We start from the raw sequence: 18,105 nt of genomic DNA on the forward strand, positions 1-18,105 counted from the left end.
GAGAGTCCCGTCCACAGGAAACCATCTCAAGCGGATCAGCAGCGTAGAGATGTCCCCAACCGATACAGGCGAGCGGTCCATCCTGGGTCTCGACTCTGGACAGTCAGTACTTCATCCATGGTCATCGGACCGGACCCCCTCCACAAGGGAGGGGGGGACATAGGAGAAAGAAAAGAAGCGGCAGATCAACTGGTCTAAAAAGGAGGTCTATTTAAAGGCTAGAGTATACAGATGAGTTATAAGATGAGACTTAAATGCTTCTACTGAGGTAGCATCTCGAACTGTTACCGGGAGGGCATTCCAGAGTACTGGAGCCCGAACGGAAAACGCTCTATAGCCCGCAGACTTTTTTTGGGCTCTAGGAATCACTAATAAGCCTGAGTCTTTTGAACGCAGATTTCTTGCCGGGACAATTATGCAGCGTTGTTGATATTGTTGACAATGGAGAGATGTTTTGAAAACAGGGCAGGAACCCAAAGGAATGTTCTACAAAACTTGTTTTCAGAGGCAGTCGCTCTATGAAGTTGCTGCCGGTCTCTCCCTATTACAAGGTAAGCCTTTTTAAGAGTCTATATTTATATTCATTTATTTATTAAAAAAAAAAAATTGTTCGATGTTACGTCTTTATTTATCCGTGCTTATGTAATAGACCATGGTCCATCACAAAACTATTACTACAACTAAAACTTTGGAATTGCATTTATAGGATCCACTACACCTCATTGTAATTATTTTGTATACCCACAAAATATCCCCTTTTGTTCGTCATCTGTGTACAAAATAAACCTGATTCGCAAGTTTTACACAAATGTGCATATTTTACGATGAAAACAATTGGATTATCTGCATTCTTTACTTTTTTAGTTTTTTTGTTTTTTTTAGTTTTAAGGCAAGTTCCAGGAATAAAATCACATATCAAATGTTCCCTTTCCCCCCTAAAAAAAACAAGACACCCACAAAATAAAGAAGTTAAAATAAGGGCAAATAAATAAATTAGATTAACTAAAAAAAAAATAGAAATGAAAATAAGTTCAAATAAATTAAATATATACGTGCCATTTTAGTCGGGGTTACACTGAAAATCAGTTTCTTTGACATATTTAAGGAAAGCATTCCAAACTTCTTGGAATTGTGTAGAATTATCCAATATCAGTCTGATCTTCTCCAGTATGAGGAAATAAAGAATAACTCTAATCCAGTGTGTCAGGTTTGTACTGACAGTATTGTCGTGTCGTTTTGTTTCGTTTCGTTTCGTTTCGTTTCGTTTCGTTGTATGCTGTAAGCCAGTGGTTCTCAAATGGGGGTACGCGTACCCCTGGGTGTACTTGAAAGTATGCCAAGGGGTACGTGAGATTTTCTTTTAAATATTCTAAAAATAGCAACAATTCAAAAATCCATAATAAATATATTTATTGAATAATACTTCAACAAAATATGAATGTAAGTTCATAAAGTGTGAAAATAAATTATATTCAGTGTTGACAGCTGGATTTTTTGTGGACATGTTCCATAAATATTGATGTTAAAGATTTCTTTTTTTGCGAATAAATGTTTAGAATGAAGTTGATGAATCCAGATGGATCTCTATTACAATCCCCAAAGATGATTACTTCTATGTGGAGAAATCTTTATTTATAATTGAATCACTTGTTTATTTTTCAAAAAGGTTTAAGAAAGCCTTCTTCTCTGTAGACAGTCTGTAGACCGGTGTTCCGGAAGTTTCCAGTTAATGGCAGACTTGAGCCTAGGTGGTTCTTGCATTGTTCCTCAACGTTTAGACAAATTTCCTTGCATCTGAGGATGACAATATGGGTCAAATTCCAGATAAACGTGATGGCACAACGTGTGTACAGTAACTCTACGATTTTTCATCTTAGATCTTTGCTGCGTTCTTTGGACTTCCTCATTGTTCTGACTAAATATCGGTCCATCGCATGGTAACTTTTTTGTGAAAACTGTGTGGCATAACGATGCCGGGTTCGTTCTTCCAAGGATGCGTCGGGCAAAAACACAGCGTAAGGTAAGATGTAAAGGATTTATTAAATTAATAAAAAGGCTAGGAACAAAAAAACACTGGTGCTAACAGAAAGGCAAACAAATGGCGCCAGCATGGAAGCTAGGAATAACAAACGGAACACAAACACTTGGCACGAAGGCACAAAAAGGTACAACAACACAATTAGCATGAGAGCTAGGAAAAAGGAATAAAAGCATGAAAGCTAGCGAGTAATAATAACCAATAGCAGTCGTCACTTGTTACGTACAAGCAAATTAGAGTCCGAGAATGAGTGAACAGAAAAGGCTGGCTTATGTAGGAAGGTGATTAGTAAAACAGGTGTGCGGGAACCGAGAGTAGCAGGTGGAACTAATATGTAACCATGGTGACAGACTATCTCCGGGTTGGGGGGGAGACCCTGCCCCAAGTGGAGGAGTTCAAGTACCTAGGAGTCTTGTTCACGAGTGGGGGAAGAGTGGATCGTGAGATCGACAGGCGGATCGGTGCGGCGTCTTCAGTAATGCGGACGTTGTATCGATCCGTTGTGGTGAAGAAGGAGCTGAGCCGGAAGGCAAAGCTCTCAATTTACCGGTCGATCTACGTTCCCATCCTCACCTATGGTCATGAGCTTTGGGTCATGACCGAAAGGATAAGATCACGGGTACAAGCGGCCCAAATGAGTTTCCTCCGCCGTGTGGCGGGTCTCTCCCTTAGAGATAGGGTGAGAAGCTCTGCCATCCGGGAGGAACTCAAAGTAAAGCCGCTGCTCCTCCACATGGAGAGGAGCCAGATGAGGTGGTTCAGGCATCTGGTCAGGATGCCACCCGAACGCCTCCCTAGGGAGGTGTTTAGGGCACGTCCAGCTGGTAGGAGGCCACGGGGAAGACCCAGGACACGTTGGGAAGACTATGTCTCCCGGCTGGCCTGGGAACGCCTCGGGATCCCCCGGGAAGAGCTAGACGAAGTGGCTGGGGAGAGGGAAGTCTGGGCATCCCTACTTAGGCTGTTGCCCCCGCGACCCGACCTCGGATAAGCGGAAGATGATGGATGGATGGATGGATGGATGGATGGATGGATGGATGGATGGATGGATGGATGGATGGATGGATGGATGGTGACAGACTAAACAGGAACTAAGGACTCCAACGACCGAAAGTGATACACAAAGGAATCAAAACTACAAAATTGAACGATCCGAGCAGCGGATTGCAACATTTTATTTCGATTACAATAAACTACAGGCAGTCATTATACAACAATCATTTAATAGAGCTTGTCCTTGTCAAATAACTTCTAGAACAAGGGTGTCCAAAGTGTGGTCCAAGGGCCATTTCTGGCATGCATCTCATTTTTTTATAGGTCCGCAACATATTTATTAGACCAGGGGTTGGCAACCCAAAACTTTGAAAGAGTCATATTGGACCAATTTTTTTTTTTTTTTAATCTGTCTGGAGGCGTAAAAATTTAAAAGCCTTATATAAGTGTTGTAATGAAGGCAACACATGATGTAAGTGTCAATATTAGCTATATAATATGAATTATATTTATATAGCGCTTTTCTCTAGTGACTCAAAGCACTTTACATAGTGAAACCCCAATATCTAAGTTACATTTAAAGCAGTGTGGGTGGAACTGGGAGCAGGTGGGTAAAGTGTCTTGCCCAAGGACACAACGGCAGTAACTAGGATGGCAAAAGCGGGAATCGAACCTGGAACCCTCAAGTTGCTGGCATGGCCACTCTACCAACCGAGCTATACCGCTATATGTTAGAGTGTTTTACTTGTTTTAAGGGTTTTGGTCCTAAATGATCTCAGTAAGATATTACAGCTCGCAGCTGAGATTTGATGACGTATATTGAGTAAAACATGCTTGAAAGTAGTATATCGACTGTTGCAAAAGTGTGTCATCAACACTCACAGGTAAAAAAAATAAAGAAATAAAGAAATAAATGGGTTGTACTTGTATAGCGCTTTTCTACCTTCAAGGTACTCAAAGCGATTTGACACTACTTCCACATTCACCCATTCACACACACATTCACACACTGATGGAGGGAGCTGCCATGCAAGGCGCTAACCCGCACCCATCAGGAGCAAGGGTGAAGTGTCTTGCTCAGGACACAACTGACGTGACGAGGTTGGTTCTAGGTGGGATTTGAACCAGTGACCCTCGGGTTGCGCATGGTCACTCTCCCACTGCGCCACGCCGTCCCTTTTAAAATACTTTTTAAAGTAATAATTTCTTATTTCAAACATGTAAAAAAAAAAAATCCTGACTTTGACACAATTGTGTCTCATATTAAAACAGATGACAGCCAAATGGATTTGGCTGATTGATTTTCATTGAAACAATAAAAAAATACGTACTCATGTAGTAGTACACTTGTTATTAGTGAGAATATACTTATTTGAAGGTATTTTGGGGTTCATTGAGGTTAGCTAATTTTGTGAATTGTGAAGTGAAGTGAATTATATTTATATAGCGCTTTTCTCTAGTGACTCAAAGCGCTTCACATAGTGAAACACAACATCCAAGCCACATTCAAACCAGTGTGGGTGGCACTGGGAGCAGGTGGGTAAAGTGTCTTGCCCAAGGACACAACGGCAGCGACTAGGATGGCGGAAGCGGGAATCGAACCTGCACCCTCAAGTTGCTGGCACGGCCACTCTACCAACCGAGCCACAAAACATTTTACATGTTTTGGAAAGTTTTGACAAACCAGATTTTCTTGTTCTATTGGCAGATCATTTTGCTTAGTTCAAATAAAATACCCCTCATTTTTTGTATTTTTTTTTTCTTGTTTTCGACCACTGACTTTTTGCATCGTAGCCCTAAATCAGGAGTGTCTCAAAGGGCTGTATCGCCGATACCAGCTTGAATGGTATCCGATCGCAAAGAATATCAGTGGTACCGCACGTCACTTGTTATTTGTAGTAGACCAGGTCCTTTGTATTCGAGTAATATTAAACATTAAGCATCGTTGATAAAGGAAGAGATGTTCAATTAAGCAGCTTACTTCATCCTAAGATGTTGGAGCTTTTATTCTATTTGTCTAAAATGTTCCGTTAATTGCATCCTCTCTAGCACGCCACATCATGCAGGTGGCAAATGTTGATCCATTAAGGATCCAACCCCCACCATACCCTGGTACCCAAGAAACTGTGGTAATCCACCAGAGTCAGTTTGCCGTGCAGACTGGTGAGACTTCAGAGAAATCCATCTAACAATCTGCATGTAATAAGCATATATCTTTAAGTATTACTTCTGTTTTTTCAGTTGAAGTACCTGTTGTCCAGTATGCTGTACCTCAGGTTCGGGTGGTGCACCCTGGTGAGTCTTTTTGCTTTTATGTCAGAGTCACCTGTGTTTTCTTTGTTATATCCATATGCGCTTATACCATCAATCTTGTTGTTAATTCTGTGGCGAGTTTGGTCCGTTTTACAAAAAATAAAAGTTAGAAATCAATCAATCAATCAATGTTTATTTATATAGCCCCAAATCACAAATGTCTCAAAGGACTGCACAAATCATTACGACTACAACATCCTCGGAAGAACCCACAAAAGGGCAAGGAAAACTCACACCCAGTGGGCAGGGAGAATTCACATCCAGTGGGACGCCAGTGACAATGCTGACTATGAGAAACCTTGGAGAGGACCTCAAATGTGGGTAACCCCCCCCCCCTCTAGGGGACCGAAAGCAATGGATGTCGAGCGGGTCTAACATGATACTGTGAAAGTTCAATCCATAGTGGCTCCAAGACAGCAGTGAGAGTCCCGTCCACAGGAAACCATCTCAAGCGGATCAGCAGCGTAGAGATGTCCCCAACCGATACAGGCGAGCGGTCCATCCTGGGTCCCGACGAGCGGTCCATCCTGGGTCTCGACTCTGGACAGTCAGTACTTCATCCATAGTCATCGGACCGGACCCCCTCCACAAGGGAGGGGGGGACATAGGAGAAAGAAAAGAAGCGGCAGATCAACTGGTCTAAAAAGGAGGTCTATTTAAAGGCTAGAGTATACAGATGAGTTTTAAGATGAGACTTAAATGCTTCTACTGAGGTGGCATCTCGAACTGTTACCGGGAGGGCATTCCAGAGTATTGGAGCCCGAACGGAAAACGCTCTATAGCCCGCAGACTTTTTTTTTTCTAGGAATCACTAATATATATATATATATAATCATATAGTCTCTAATCCAGTGGTTCTCAACCTTTTTTCAGTGATGTACCCCCTGTGAACATGTTTTAAATTCAAGTACCCCCTAATAAGAGCAAAGCGTTTTTGGTTGGCTGATTGGCACCTGGCCACACCTGGTGTCAATCAGCCAGGTGCTATTTAAACCTGCTTTGTCCTCCACTCTGGGTTGGAGTATTCTGTCACATGTTGTTGTGGACGAACCCCAAGATGCAGAGATGGCGGCAGGCATTGAACAGGAAAACAATAATTAGCGCATGCTTACTTTTACCGCATGCCTTTGGTAAGCGCAGGAGTGAGAATAGGTTTTAAATTAATTAGCGCATGCTTACTTTTACCGCATGCCTTTGGTAAGCGCAGGAGTGAGAGGAGGTTTTAAAATAATTAGCGCATGCTTGCTTTTACCGCATGCCTTTGGTAAGCGCAGGAGTGAGAAGAGGTTTTAAATTAATTAGCGCATGCTTACTTTTACCGCATGCCTTTGGTAAGCGCAGGAGTGAGAAGAGGTTTTAAATTAATTAGCGCATGCTTACTTTTACCGCATGCCTTTGGTAAGCGCAGGAGTGAGAATAGGTTTTAAATTAATTAGCGCATGCTTACTTTTACCGCATGCCTTTGGTAAGCGCAGGAGTGAGAGGAGGTTTTAAAATAATTAGCGCATGCTTGCTTTTACCGCATGCCTTTGGTAAGCGCAGGAGTGAGAAGAGGTTTTAAATTAATTAGCGCATGCTTACTTTTACTGCATGCCTTTGGTAAGCGCAGGAGTGAGAAGAGGTTTTAAATTAATTAGCGCATGCTTACTTTTACCGCATGCCTTTAGTAAGCGCAGGAGTGAGAAGAGGTTTTAAATTAATTAGCGCATGCTTACTTTTACCGCATGCCTTTAGTAAGCGCAGGAGTGAGAAGAGGTTTTAAAATAATTAGCGCATGCTTACTTTTACCGCATGCCTTTGGTAAGCGCAGGAGTGAGAAGAGGTTTTAAATTAATTAGCGCATGCTTACTTTTACTGCATGCCTTTGGTAAGTGCAGGGGTGAGAAGAGGTTTTAAATTAATTAGCGCATGCTTACTTTTACCGCATGCCTTTAGTAAGCGCAGGAGTGAGAAGAGGTTTCAAATTAATTAGCGCATGCTTACTTTTACCGCATGCCTTTGCTAAGTTCAGGAGTGAGAAGAGGTTTTAAAATAATTAGCGCATGCTTACTTTTACCGCATGCCTTTGGTAAGTGCCGGAGTGAGAAGAGGTTTTAAAATAATTAGCGCATGCTTACTTTTACTGCATGCCTTTGGTAAGTGCAGGGGTGAGAAGAGGTTTTAAAATAATTAGCGCATGCTTACTTTTACTGCATGCCTTTGGTAAGTTCAGGAGTGAGAAGAGGTTTTAAAATAATTAGCGCATGCTTACTTTTACCGCATGCCTTTGGTAAGCGCAGGAGTGAGAAGAGGTTTTAAAATAATTAGCGCATGCTTACTTTTACTGCATGCCTTTGGTAAGTGCAGGGGTGAGAAGAGGTTTTAAATTAATTAGCGCATGCTTACTTTTACCGCATGCCTTTAGTAAGCGCAGGAGTCAGAAGAGGTTTTACATTAATTAGCGCATGCTTACTTTTACCGCATGCCTTTGGTAAGCGCAGGAGTGAGAAGAGGTTTTAAAATAATTAGCGCATGCTTACTTTTACCGCATGCCTTTGGTAAGCGCAGGAGTGAGAAGAGGTTTTAAAATAATTAGCGCATGCTTACTTTTACTGCATGCCTTTGGTAAGTGCAGGGGTGAGAAGAGGTTTTAAATTAATTAGCGCATGCTTACTTTTACCGCATGCCTTTGGTAAGCGCAGGAGTGAGAAGAGGTTTTAAATTAATTAGCGCATGCTTACTTTTACCGCATGCCTTTGGTAAGCGCAGGAGTGAGAAGAGGTTTTAAAATAATTAGCGCATGCTTACTTTTACTGCATGCCTTTGGTAAGTGCAGGGGTGAGAAGAGGTTTTAAATTAATTAGCGCATGCTTACTTTTACCGCATGCTTTTGGTAAGCGCAGGAGTGAGAAGAGGTTTTAAATTAATTATAGCATGCTTACTTTTACCGCATGCCTTTAGTAAGCGCAGGAGTGAGAAGAGGTTTTAAAATAATTAGCGCATGCTTACTTTTACCGCATGCCTTTGGTATGTTCAGGAGTGAGAAGAGGTTTTAAATTAATTAGTGCATGCTTACTTTTACCGCATGCCTTTGGTAAGCGCAGGAGTGAGAAGAGGTTTTAAATTAATTAGCGCATGCTTACTTTTACCGCATGCCTTTAGTAAGCGCAGGAGTGAGAAGAGGTTTTAAAATAATTAGCGCATGCTTACTTTTACCGCATGCCTTTGGTATGTTCAGGAGTGAGAAGAGGTTTTAAATTAATTAGTGCATGCTTACTTTTACCGCATGCCTTTGGTAAGCGCAGGAGTGAGAAGAGGTTTTAAATTAATTAGCGCATGCTTACTTTTACCGCATGCCTTTGGTAAGCGCAGGAGTGAGAAGAGGTTTTAAAATAATTAGCGCATGCTTACTTTTACTGCATGCCTTTGGTAAGCGCAGGGGTGAGAAGAGGTTTTAAATTAATTAGCGCATGCTTACTTTTACCGCATGCCTTTGGTAAGCGCAGGAGTGAGAAGAGGTTTTAAATTAATCAGCGCATGCTTACTTTTACCGCATGCCTTTTCGCTGAGAGAGCCATGAAAGGCAAATATTTCACAATGTATTTCCATAAGAGCCATATAAAATTTTTCAACACTGAATACAACTAAATTCGTGTATTTTTAAGTATGACCAACATTTGTAGAGTATAATAAGTCTCTTATTATTTTTAACAACATTGTTATTATAAAAGTTAACCAATAATACATACAGTATATTACTTCTGACCATTAATGCGACATCTTGAACAGGTGCGGTGGAAAACGGATGGTTGGATTAAAATGCATGAGAATGTTTTATATTTTGAACGTTATTTTTGAAACTGTGATTACCAGCGGAATTATTAATTACTTAAGCAATGTCAGCTAAGATTTATCTGAGAGCCATATGCAGTCATCTGGCTCTAGAGCCATAGGTTCCCTACCCCTGGTTTGAGCATTAGAAACCTTTTTACCTGCACTCTGCCTCCCGCTGTTGCCCACATCTACAAAGCAATTAGCTACCGACTGCCACCTTCTGATATGGAAAAGTATTACACGGTTACTCGGCATAGCTCGGTTGGTAGAGTGGCTGTGCTAGCAACCTGAGGGTTCCAGGTTCGATTCCCGCTTCCGCCATCCTAGTCACTGGCGTTGTGTCCTTGGGCAAGACACTTTACTCACCTGACCCCAGTGCCACCCACACCGGTTTAAATGTAACTTAGATATTGGGTGTCACTTTGTAAAGCGCTTTGAGTCACTAGAGAAAAGCGCTATATAAATATAATTATCGGAGAGCCATATGTAGTCATCAAAAGAGCCACATCTGGCTCTAGAGCCATAGGTTCCCTACCCCTGCAATAAGTGGTAAAAATGGATGAATGGATGGATAAAGCCAATAACCCTAAAGGGAATAAGCGGTAGAAAATGGATGGATGGATGACCATTTTTGCAGTCCCCTTTATTTAGAAAAGTACCAAAATACATTTGGTAGCGGTACCAAAATATTGGTATCGGGACAACGCTAATTCACCCACTAGCAGAAATGTAGATATGTGATATATCTGTTTCTTTTTGTGATTGTAGCACCGGCGAGCCTGCTCACAGATGTTCCCGGACAGGTGACGTGTATTAATTGCCATACTCACGGCATTACTCGAACCCGTTACATAAATGGAGCGCTGACCTGGGTCATTGCTGGTGTGCTCGGATTTTTCTGGTGAGTTGAAACCGACACGTTCATATCAATACAACATATTTTTTGGACTCTCTTCTGGTGCTTCTCCCCTCACAGCTTTTGGCCCTGCCTTTTCATCCCGTTTTGCTTGAATACCTGCAAGGATGTGGAGCATTCCTGCTCCACCTGTGGCACCGTGCTCCATATACATAAACAGATGTCATAGTAAATTCCCTGTCACCTCGGCACAATACCATCTCAAAACACACTGCAGACAGTATATACTTCATTGAATGGGAACATTATCACAATTTCAGAAAGGGCTAAAACCAATAAAAATCAGTTACCAGTGGCTTATTTTATTTTTTGAAGTTTTTTTCAAAATTTTACCCATCGTGGAATATCCCGAAAAAAGTCTTTAAAGTGCCTGATTTTCGCTATCTGCGAAGCCACCGTCCATTTTCCTGTGACGTCATCCAGTGATATACATGCTATCCAGGCGGATAGCACAGCAAGATATAGCAACATTAGCTCGGATTCAGACTCGAATTTCAGCGGCTTAAGCGATTCAACAGATTACGCATGTATTGAAACGGATGGTCGGAGTATGGAGGCAGATAGCGAAAATGAAATTGAAGAAGAAACTGAAGCTATTGAGCGAATAGCTATTGACGCTATTCGGCCATGTTTGCCTTAGCATCGCCGGTACAATGTGCAGACCGAACGATTGGGACTTTCGCATTGACACTGGAGCAACCTAAATCCGTAGATTGGTAAGTGTTTGTTTGGCATTAAATTTGGGAAATGCTGGATGCAAATACAGCTACAAATGTACATACAGCTAGCCTAAATAGCATGTTAGCATCGATTAGCTGGCAGTCATGCCGCGACCAAATATGTCTGATTAGCACATAAGTAAATAACATCAACAAAACTCACCTTTGTGATTTCGTTGACTTTATCGTTGGAAATGCGTCTGCTTTGAGTGTCGCAGGGTATCCATTCATCTCTGTGCCATGTCTGTTGTAGCATCGCCGGTAAAATGTGCGGACCAAACGAGGGACTTTCGCATCTTTTGAAACGGATGGTTGGAGTATGGAGGCAGATAGCGAAAAAGAAATTGAAGAAGAAACTGAAGCTATTGAGCGAATAACTATTGACGCTATTCGGCCATGTTTGCCTTAGCATCGCCGGTACAATGTGCAGACCGAACGATTGGGACTTTCGCATTGACACTGGAGCAACTTAAATCCGTCGATTGGTAAGTGTTTGTTTGGCATTAAATTTGGGAAATGCTGGATGCAAATACAGCTACAAATGTACATACAGCTAGCCTAAATAGCATGTTAGCATCGATTAGCTGGCAGTCATGCCGCGACCAAATATGTCTGATTAGCACATAAGTAAATAACATCAACAAAACTCACCTTTATGATTTCGTTGACTTTATCGTTGGAAATGCATCTGCTTTGAGTGTCGCAGGGTATCCATTCATCTCTGTGCCATGTCTGTTGTAGCATCGCCGGTAAAATGTGCGGACCAAACGAGGAACTTTCGCATGTATTGAAACGGATGGTTGGAGTACGGAGGCAGATAGCGAAAAAGAAATTGAAGAAGAAACTGAAGCTATTGAGCGAATAACTATTGACGCTATTCGGCCATGTTTGCCTTAGCATCGCCGGTACAATGTGCAGACCGAACGATTGGGACTTTCGCATTGACACTTGAGCAACTTAAATCTGTCGATTGGTAAGTGTTTGTTTGGCATTAAATTTGGGAAATGCTGGATGCAAATACAGCTACAAATGTACATACAGCTAGCCTAAATAGCATGTTAGCATCGATTAGCTGGCAGTCATGCCGCGACCAAATATGTCTGATTAGCACATAAGTCAATAACATCAACAAAACTCACCTTTGTGATTTCGTTGACTTTATCGTTGGAAATGCGTCTGCTTTGAGTGTCGCAGGGTATCCATTCATCTCTGTGCCATGTCTGTTGTAGCATCGCCGGTAAAATGTGCGGACCAAACGAGGGACTTTCGCATCTTTTGAAACGGATGGTTGGAGTATGGAGGCAGATAGCGAAAAAGAAATTGAAGAAGAAACTGAAGCTATTGAGCGAATAACTATTGACGCTATTCGGCCATGTTTGCCTTAGCATCGCCGGTACAATGTGCAGACCGAACGATTGGGACTTTCGCATTGACACTGGAGCAACTTAAATCCGTCGATTGGTAAGTGTTTGTTTGGCATTAAATTTGGGAAATGCTGGATGCAAATACAGCTACAAATGTACATACAGCTAGCCTAAATAGCATGTTAGCATCGATTAGCTGGCAGTCATGCCGCGACCAAATATGTCTGATTAGCACATAAGTAAATAACATCAACAAAACTCACCTTTGTGATTTCGTTGACTTTATCGTTGGAAATGCGTCTGCTTTGAGTGTCGCAGGGTATCCATTCATCTCTGTGCCATGTCTGTTGTAGCATCGCCGGTAAAATGTGCGGACCAAACGAGGGACTTTCGCATCTTTTGAAACGGATGGTTGGAGTATGGAGGCAGATAGCGAAAAAGAAATTGAAGAAGAAACTGAAGCTATTGAGCGAATAGCTATTGACGCTATTCGGCCATGTCTGCCTTAGCATCGCCGGTAAAATGTGCAGACCAAACGAGGGACTTTCGCATCTTGTGACACTGGAGCAACTTAAATCTGTCGATTGGTAAGTGTGTGTTTGGCATTAAATGTGGGTGGAAGGAAAGGCTGGATGCAAATATAGCTACAAATGTACATACAGCTAGCCTAAATAGCATGTTGGCATCGATTAGCATGCCGTGCTAATCGATGCACATTCTACGTAAATCAACTTGAATCCGTCCCTGATCGTGTTGTTACACCCTCCGACAACACACCGACGAGGCATGATCTCTCCAAGGTACGGAAAACAGTCGAAAAAACGGAAAATAACAGAGCTGATTTGACTCGATGTTTATAATGTGTGTAAAGGATATCACCACATGGCGGTTGACTACCTAGGTGACGTCACAACGTAACGTCATCGCTCCGAGAGCAAATAATAGAAAGGCGTTTAATTCGCCAAAATTCACCCATTTAGAGGTGAATCCCCCCCCCGGGCCGCGGGACAAATTATTAAGCGTTGACCGGTCCGCAGATACAAAAAGGTTGGGGACCACTGTTCTACAGAATGGAACGCAACAGTTGCCTTTTGACGTTGCTCGGGTGGTAGATCTGGTACCACTTTGCAGTCTTGGAATTGCCTCGCAGAGCAATTGGGGAGCAGAGTTACTCAAACCCTGTTTCCATATGAGTTGAGAAATCTTGTTAGATGTAAATATAAACGGAATACAATGATTTGCAAATCAGTTTCAAGCCATATTCAGTTGAATATGCTACAAAGACAACATATTTGATGTTCAAACTGATAAACATTTTTTTTTTGCAAATATTCATTAACTTTAGAAATTGATGCCAGCAACATGTGACAAAGAAGTTGAGAAAGGTGGCAATAAATTCTGATAAAGTTGAGGAATGCTCATCAAACACTTATTTGGAACTTCCCACAGGTGTGCAGGCTAATTGGGAACAGGTGGGTGCCATGATTGGGTATAAAAACGGATTCCCAAAAAATGCTCAGTCTTTCACAAGAAAGGATGGGGCGAGGTACACCCCTTTGTCCACAACTGCGTGAGCAAATAGTCAAACAGTTTAAGAACAACATTTCTCAAAGTGCAATTGCAAGAAATTTCGGGATTTCAACATCTACGCTCCACAATATCATCAAAAGGTTCAGAGAATCTGGAGAATTCACTCCACGTAAGCGGCATCCGGAAACCAACATTGAATGACCGTGACCTTCGATCCCTCAGACGGCACTGTATCAAAAACCGACATCAATCTCTAAAGGATATCACCACATGGGCTCAGGAACACTTCAGAAAACCACTGTCACTAAATACAGTTCGTCGCTACATCTGTAAGTGCAAGTTAAAGCTCTACTATGCAAAGCGAAAGGTATTTATCAACAACATCCAGAAACGCCGCCGGCTTCTCTGGGCCCGAGATCATCTAAGATGGACTGATGCAAAGCAGAAAAGTGTTCTGTGGTCTGACGAGTCCACATTTCAAATTGTTTTTGGAAATATTCAACATCTTGTCATCCGGACCAGAGGGGAAGCGAACCATCTCGACGCAAAGTTAAAAAAACAGCATTTGTGATGGTATGGGGGTGCATTAGTTCCCAAGGCATGGGTAACTTACACATCTGTGAAGGCACCATTAATACTGAAAGGTACAGACAGGTTTTGGAACAACATATGCTGCCATCTAAGCGCCGTCTTTTTCATGGACGCCCCTGCTTATTTCAGCAAGACAATGCCAAGCAAAATTCAGCACGTGTTACAACAGTGTGGCTTCGTAAAAAGGAGTGCGGGTACTTTCCTGGCCCGCCTGCAGTCCAGACCTGTCTCCCATCAAAAATGTGTGGCGCATTATGAAACGTAAAATAGGACAGCGGAGACCTGGATGTTGAAGGACTGAAGCTCTACATAAAACAAGAATGGGAAAGAATTCCACTTTCAAAGCTTCAACAATTAAGTTTCCTCAGTTCCCAAACGTTTATTGAGTGTTGTGAAAAGAAAAGGTGATGTAACACAGTGGTGAACATGCCCTTTCCCAACTACTTTGGCATGTGTTGCAGCCATGAAAGTCTAAGTTAATTATTATTTGCAAAAGATAAATAAAGTTTATGAGTTTGAACATCAAATATCTTGTCTTTAACTGTTTGACTATTTGCTCACGCAGTTGTGGACAAAGGGGTGTACCTCGCCCCATCCTTTCTTGTGAAAGACTGAGCATTTTTTGGGAAGCTGTTTTTATACCCAATCATGGCACCCACCTGTTCCCAATTAGCCTGCACACCTGTGGGATGTTCCAAATAAGTGTTTGATGAGCATTCCTCAACTTTATCAGTATTTAGAGGGGGGGGGGGGGGTTGCCCACATCTGAGGTCCTCTCCAAGGTTTCTCATAGTCAGCATTGTCACTGGCGTCCCACTGGATGTGAATTCTCCCTGCCCACTGGGTGTGAGTTTTCCTTGCCCTTTTGTGGGTTCTTCCGAGGATGTTGTAGTCGTAATGATTTGTGCAGTCCTTTGAGACATTTGTGATTTGGGGCTATATAAATAAACATTGATTGATTGATTGATTGATTATTGCCACCTTTCCCAACTTCTTTGTAACGTGTTGCTGGCATCAAATTCTAAAGTTAATGATTATTTTTTTGTAGGTCACTTTTAAGTCTGCAAATGTGTGAAGGCTGTCCCAGTTTAAAATACTGTATTTTTTTTTAGAATGGCACAGTGATTATAGTGCCTAAGTTTATTTTTATCCTTAACTCTAATTGCTTATTTGTACAAAATTTCCAATGTTTTTTTTTTGTTTTTTTTTTAACTCTGACTAGCCTGAGACCAGCTGGTTAGGCAATGGTTGAAGTGGCTGAAAATCCATTTTTCTTCCACTTTTGATCATTTTAATCATTCAATCACTGACTTTTTTTCAGTGCTTTGATTTGCACTTCCATAGCAGCTCACGTCCGACTTCTGGCAACAACTGTGTTCCCACTTCCGGAATCAAACACGAGTGTGTGTTCTAATCATGGCAGACTCAATACACATGACGAAAACTACTAATTTTGGACAAATGAGGATTCTCTTTTTGAGACCGAATATACAGAAGATGAACGACTCCTTCTTGAAGCCAGCACGAAGGAAGAGTGAGACGTTAAAGCAGACGAAAGCCGAGAGAGTGAGGTGAAGTGACTCCAAGGTGCAAAATGTGGAATTTGAAGCCGACCTATTTTTTGACATAAATGTAGTGCTTACCCAAACAAACCAGGAAAAAAAACAGACAACTGTCCATTGAGTGAGTCAAACTTTATATTGATCATGAGACATGCAGCACGTCATGCGTGTTATTACAACTACAGTACATACACTGTCTGGCTAGCTGTGTACACACAAAACATGAAATGTGGGCTAATACTTTACAGATACTCATACTTGCCAACCCTCCCGATTTTCCCAGGAGACTCCCGAATTTTAGTGCCCCTCCCGAATGGACAACCCTTCTCCCAAATTTCTCCCGATTTCCACCCGGACAACAATATTGGGGGCGTTCCTTAAAGGCACTGCCTTTAGCGTCCTCTACAACCTGTCGTCACTTCCGCTTTTCCTCCATACAAACAGCGGGCCGGCCCAGTCACATAATATATGCGGCTTCTACACACAGGTATGTGAATGCAAGGCATACTTGGTCAACAGCCATACAGGTCACACTGAGGGTGGCCGTATAAACAACTTTAACACTCTTACAAATATGCGCCACACTGTGAACCCACACCAAAAATGAATGACAAACACATTTCAGGAGAACATCCGCACCGTAACACAACATAAACAAAACAGAACAAATACCCAGAACCCCTTGCAGCAATAACTCTTCCGGGACGCTACAATATAACCCCCCCGCTATCAACAACCCCCCCGCCCTCCAATTTATTTTCAAATGTATTAGCCTGTGGAAAAAGTTAATGTTAATTTTTACCTCAGAAGGCTGCAAATAGAAAAGAGACATTAAATTGTTTTATTAAAATTACATTTAATATGCCTTTAATGTTTTTTTCGTTTGTTTTTTGAAAGTTGAATTTGCACTATTAAGTTATATAAGCGTTGTTTGTTCCATATTCAGTGTTAAAGCAAATCAGTGTAGCAAACTGAGCAATAATTCTTGATATTTTATTATTATTATTATTTGAAACTGGATTTTGCATGTCACTATAAAGTTATGTAAGCCTTGCTTGAGATGGAACCCTTTTGATAAAAGTGGTCGAACAAAGTTTTGATTACTGCTCCGGTTTGGATTTTATGCGCCTTCAAAGAACCCCTGCGCAAAGTTTCCTAAAAAATGTCTTTTTTGCCTCTTTAAACTGTAATTTGACCCCCTTAAAATGCTTCAAAGTGCAAGTTAAAGCTCTGTTATGCAGACCGAAAGCCATTTATCAACAACATCCAGAATCGCCGATCTGTAATTTCACCCCCTTAACATGCTTCAAAACTCACCAAATTTTACACACACATCAGGACTGGCAAAAACTGCCATCTACTAAAAAACCAAACCCCAAAAATCAAAATTGCGCTTAGCGCCCCCTAGGAAAAAAAACAGACAAAACTGCATGTAACTTCTGTTAGAAATGTCATAGAGACATGGAATAAAAAACTTCTATGTAGGTCTGACTAAGATCGGGACTTGGGACACGGCGGCAACAGCCAAAGGCGGACCCGACCAACGCTGCTTGCAGCTTTAATTATTATTTGAAACTGGATTTTGCATGTCACTATAAAGTTATGTAAGCCTTGCTTGTTCAATATTCAATGCAAAAGTTGTCCGGGTCCCTTTTAAAAGGTTAATTTGTTGAACCTTGGCCCGCGGCTTTGTTCAGTTTAAAATTTTGGCCCACTCTGTATTTGAGTTCGACACCACTGCTCTACATAAATGATGTGAAATGTTGTCTTTTTCTGTTTCACTTGTTGTGACTACCTGTTTTCACCTTGTTTTCTGTGTGTGAAACTATAATCATTTTCATTTTTATTCTGTTTTGTCATGAAATGGGGCGTATGGAACAGAATATTATTTAAAGAAATGTTTCTGTAGATTTGATAATACTTAGTCTATGTTGGAACTGATTACTAATGAAAACTGAGGTCCCACTGTGTTATGTTTTATGCTGTAAACTACACAACAATATAATAAAAATAATGCGATCTGTGTTTCTGTGTACGTTATTAGCTACACTTGGATCTAATGTACTTTGATCAAATGCTCGAGATGTAACCTTAAAAATGTCATGGATATCATTGTTACTATGACCAAAATGATCACAGTCGCTATCACAGTATTGTAGAAAGTGCTCAAGAAAGCACGGATACCAGGGGTCACCAACGCGGCCCCCGCGGGCCACAGGTAGCCCGTAAGGACCAGATGAGTCGCCCGCTGGCCTGCTCTAAAAAT

General features: G+C 41.6%; 1 protein-coding gene across 2 annotated transcripts; it reads left to right on the forward strand.

Moving 5' to 3' along the window:
• The first annotated feature begins 353 nt into the window (after nt 1-353).
• LOC133539185 (lipopolysaccharide-induced tumor necrosis factor-alpha factor homolog) lies at nt 354-17,864 on the forward strand. 2 transcript variants are annotated; one of them, XM_061881327.1, is made up of 5 exons: nt 354-551; nt 5,081-5,194; nt 5,273-5,326; nt 9,926-10,058; nt 16,123-17,864. In XM_061881327.1, the coding sequence occupies exons 1-5, from the start codon at nt 482-484 to the stop codon at nt 16,388-16,390; spliced, it is 639 nt and encodes a 212-aa protein (XP_061737311.1). In that variant the 5' UTR covers nt 354-481; the 3' UTR covers nt 16,391-17,864. The 2 variants fall into 2 exon arrangements, with proteins under 2 accessions (XP_061737311.1, XP_061737312.1); XM_061881328.1 differs by lacking the exon at nt 16,123-17,864 and adding an exon at nt 10,134-10,368 and having other exon boundaries at nt 400-551.
• Nucleotides 17,865-18,105: the final 241 nt, after the last annotated feature.

Source organism: Nerophis ophidion, linkage group LG20 (genome assembly GCF_033978795.1).
Source record: "Nerophis ophidion isolate RoL-2023_Sa linkage group LG20, RoL_Noph_v1.0, whole genome shotgun sequence".
In the NCBI taxonomy this organism is placed as follows: domain Eukaryota; kingdom Metazoa; phylum Chordata; class Actinopteri; order Syngnathiformes; family Syngnathidae; genus Nerophis; species Nerophis ophidion.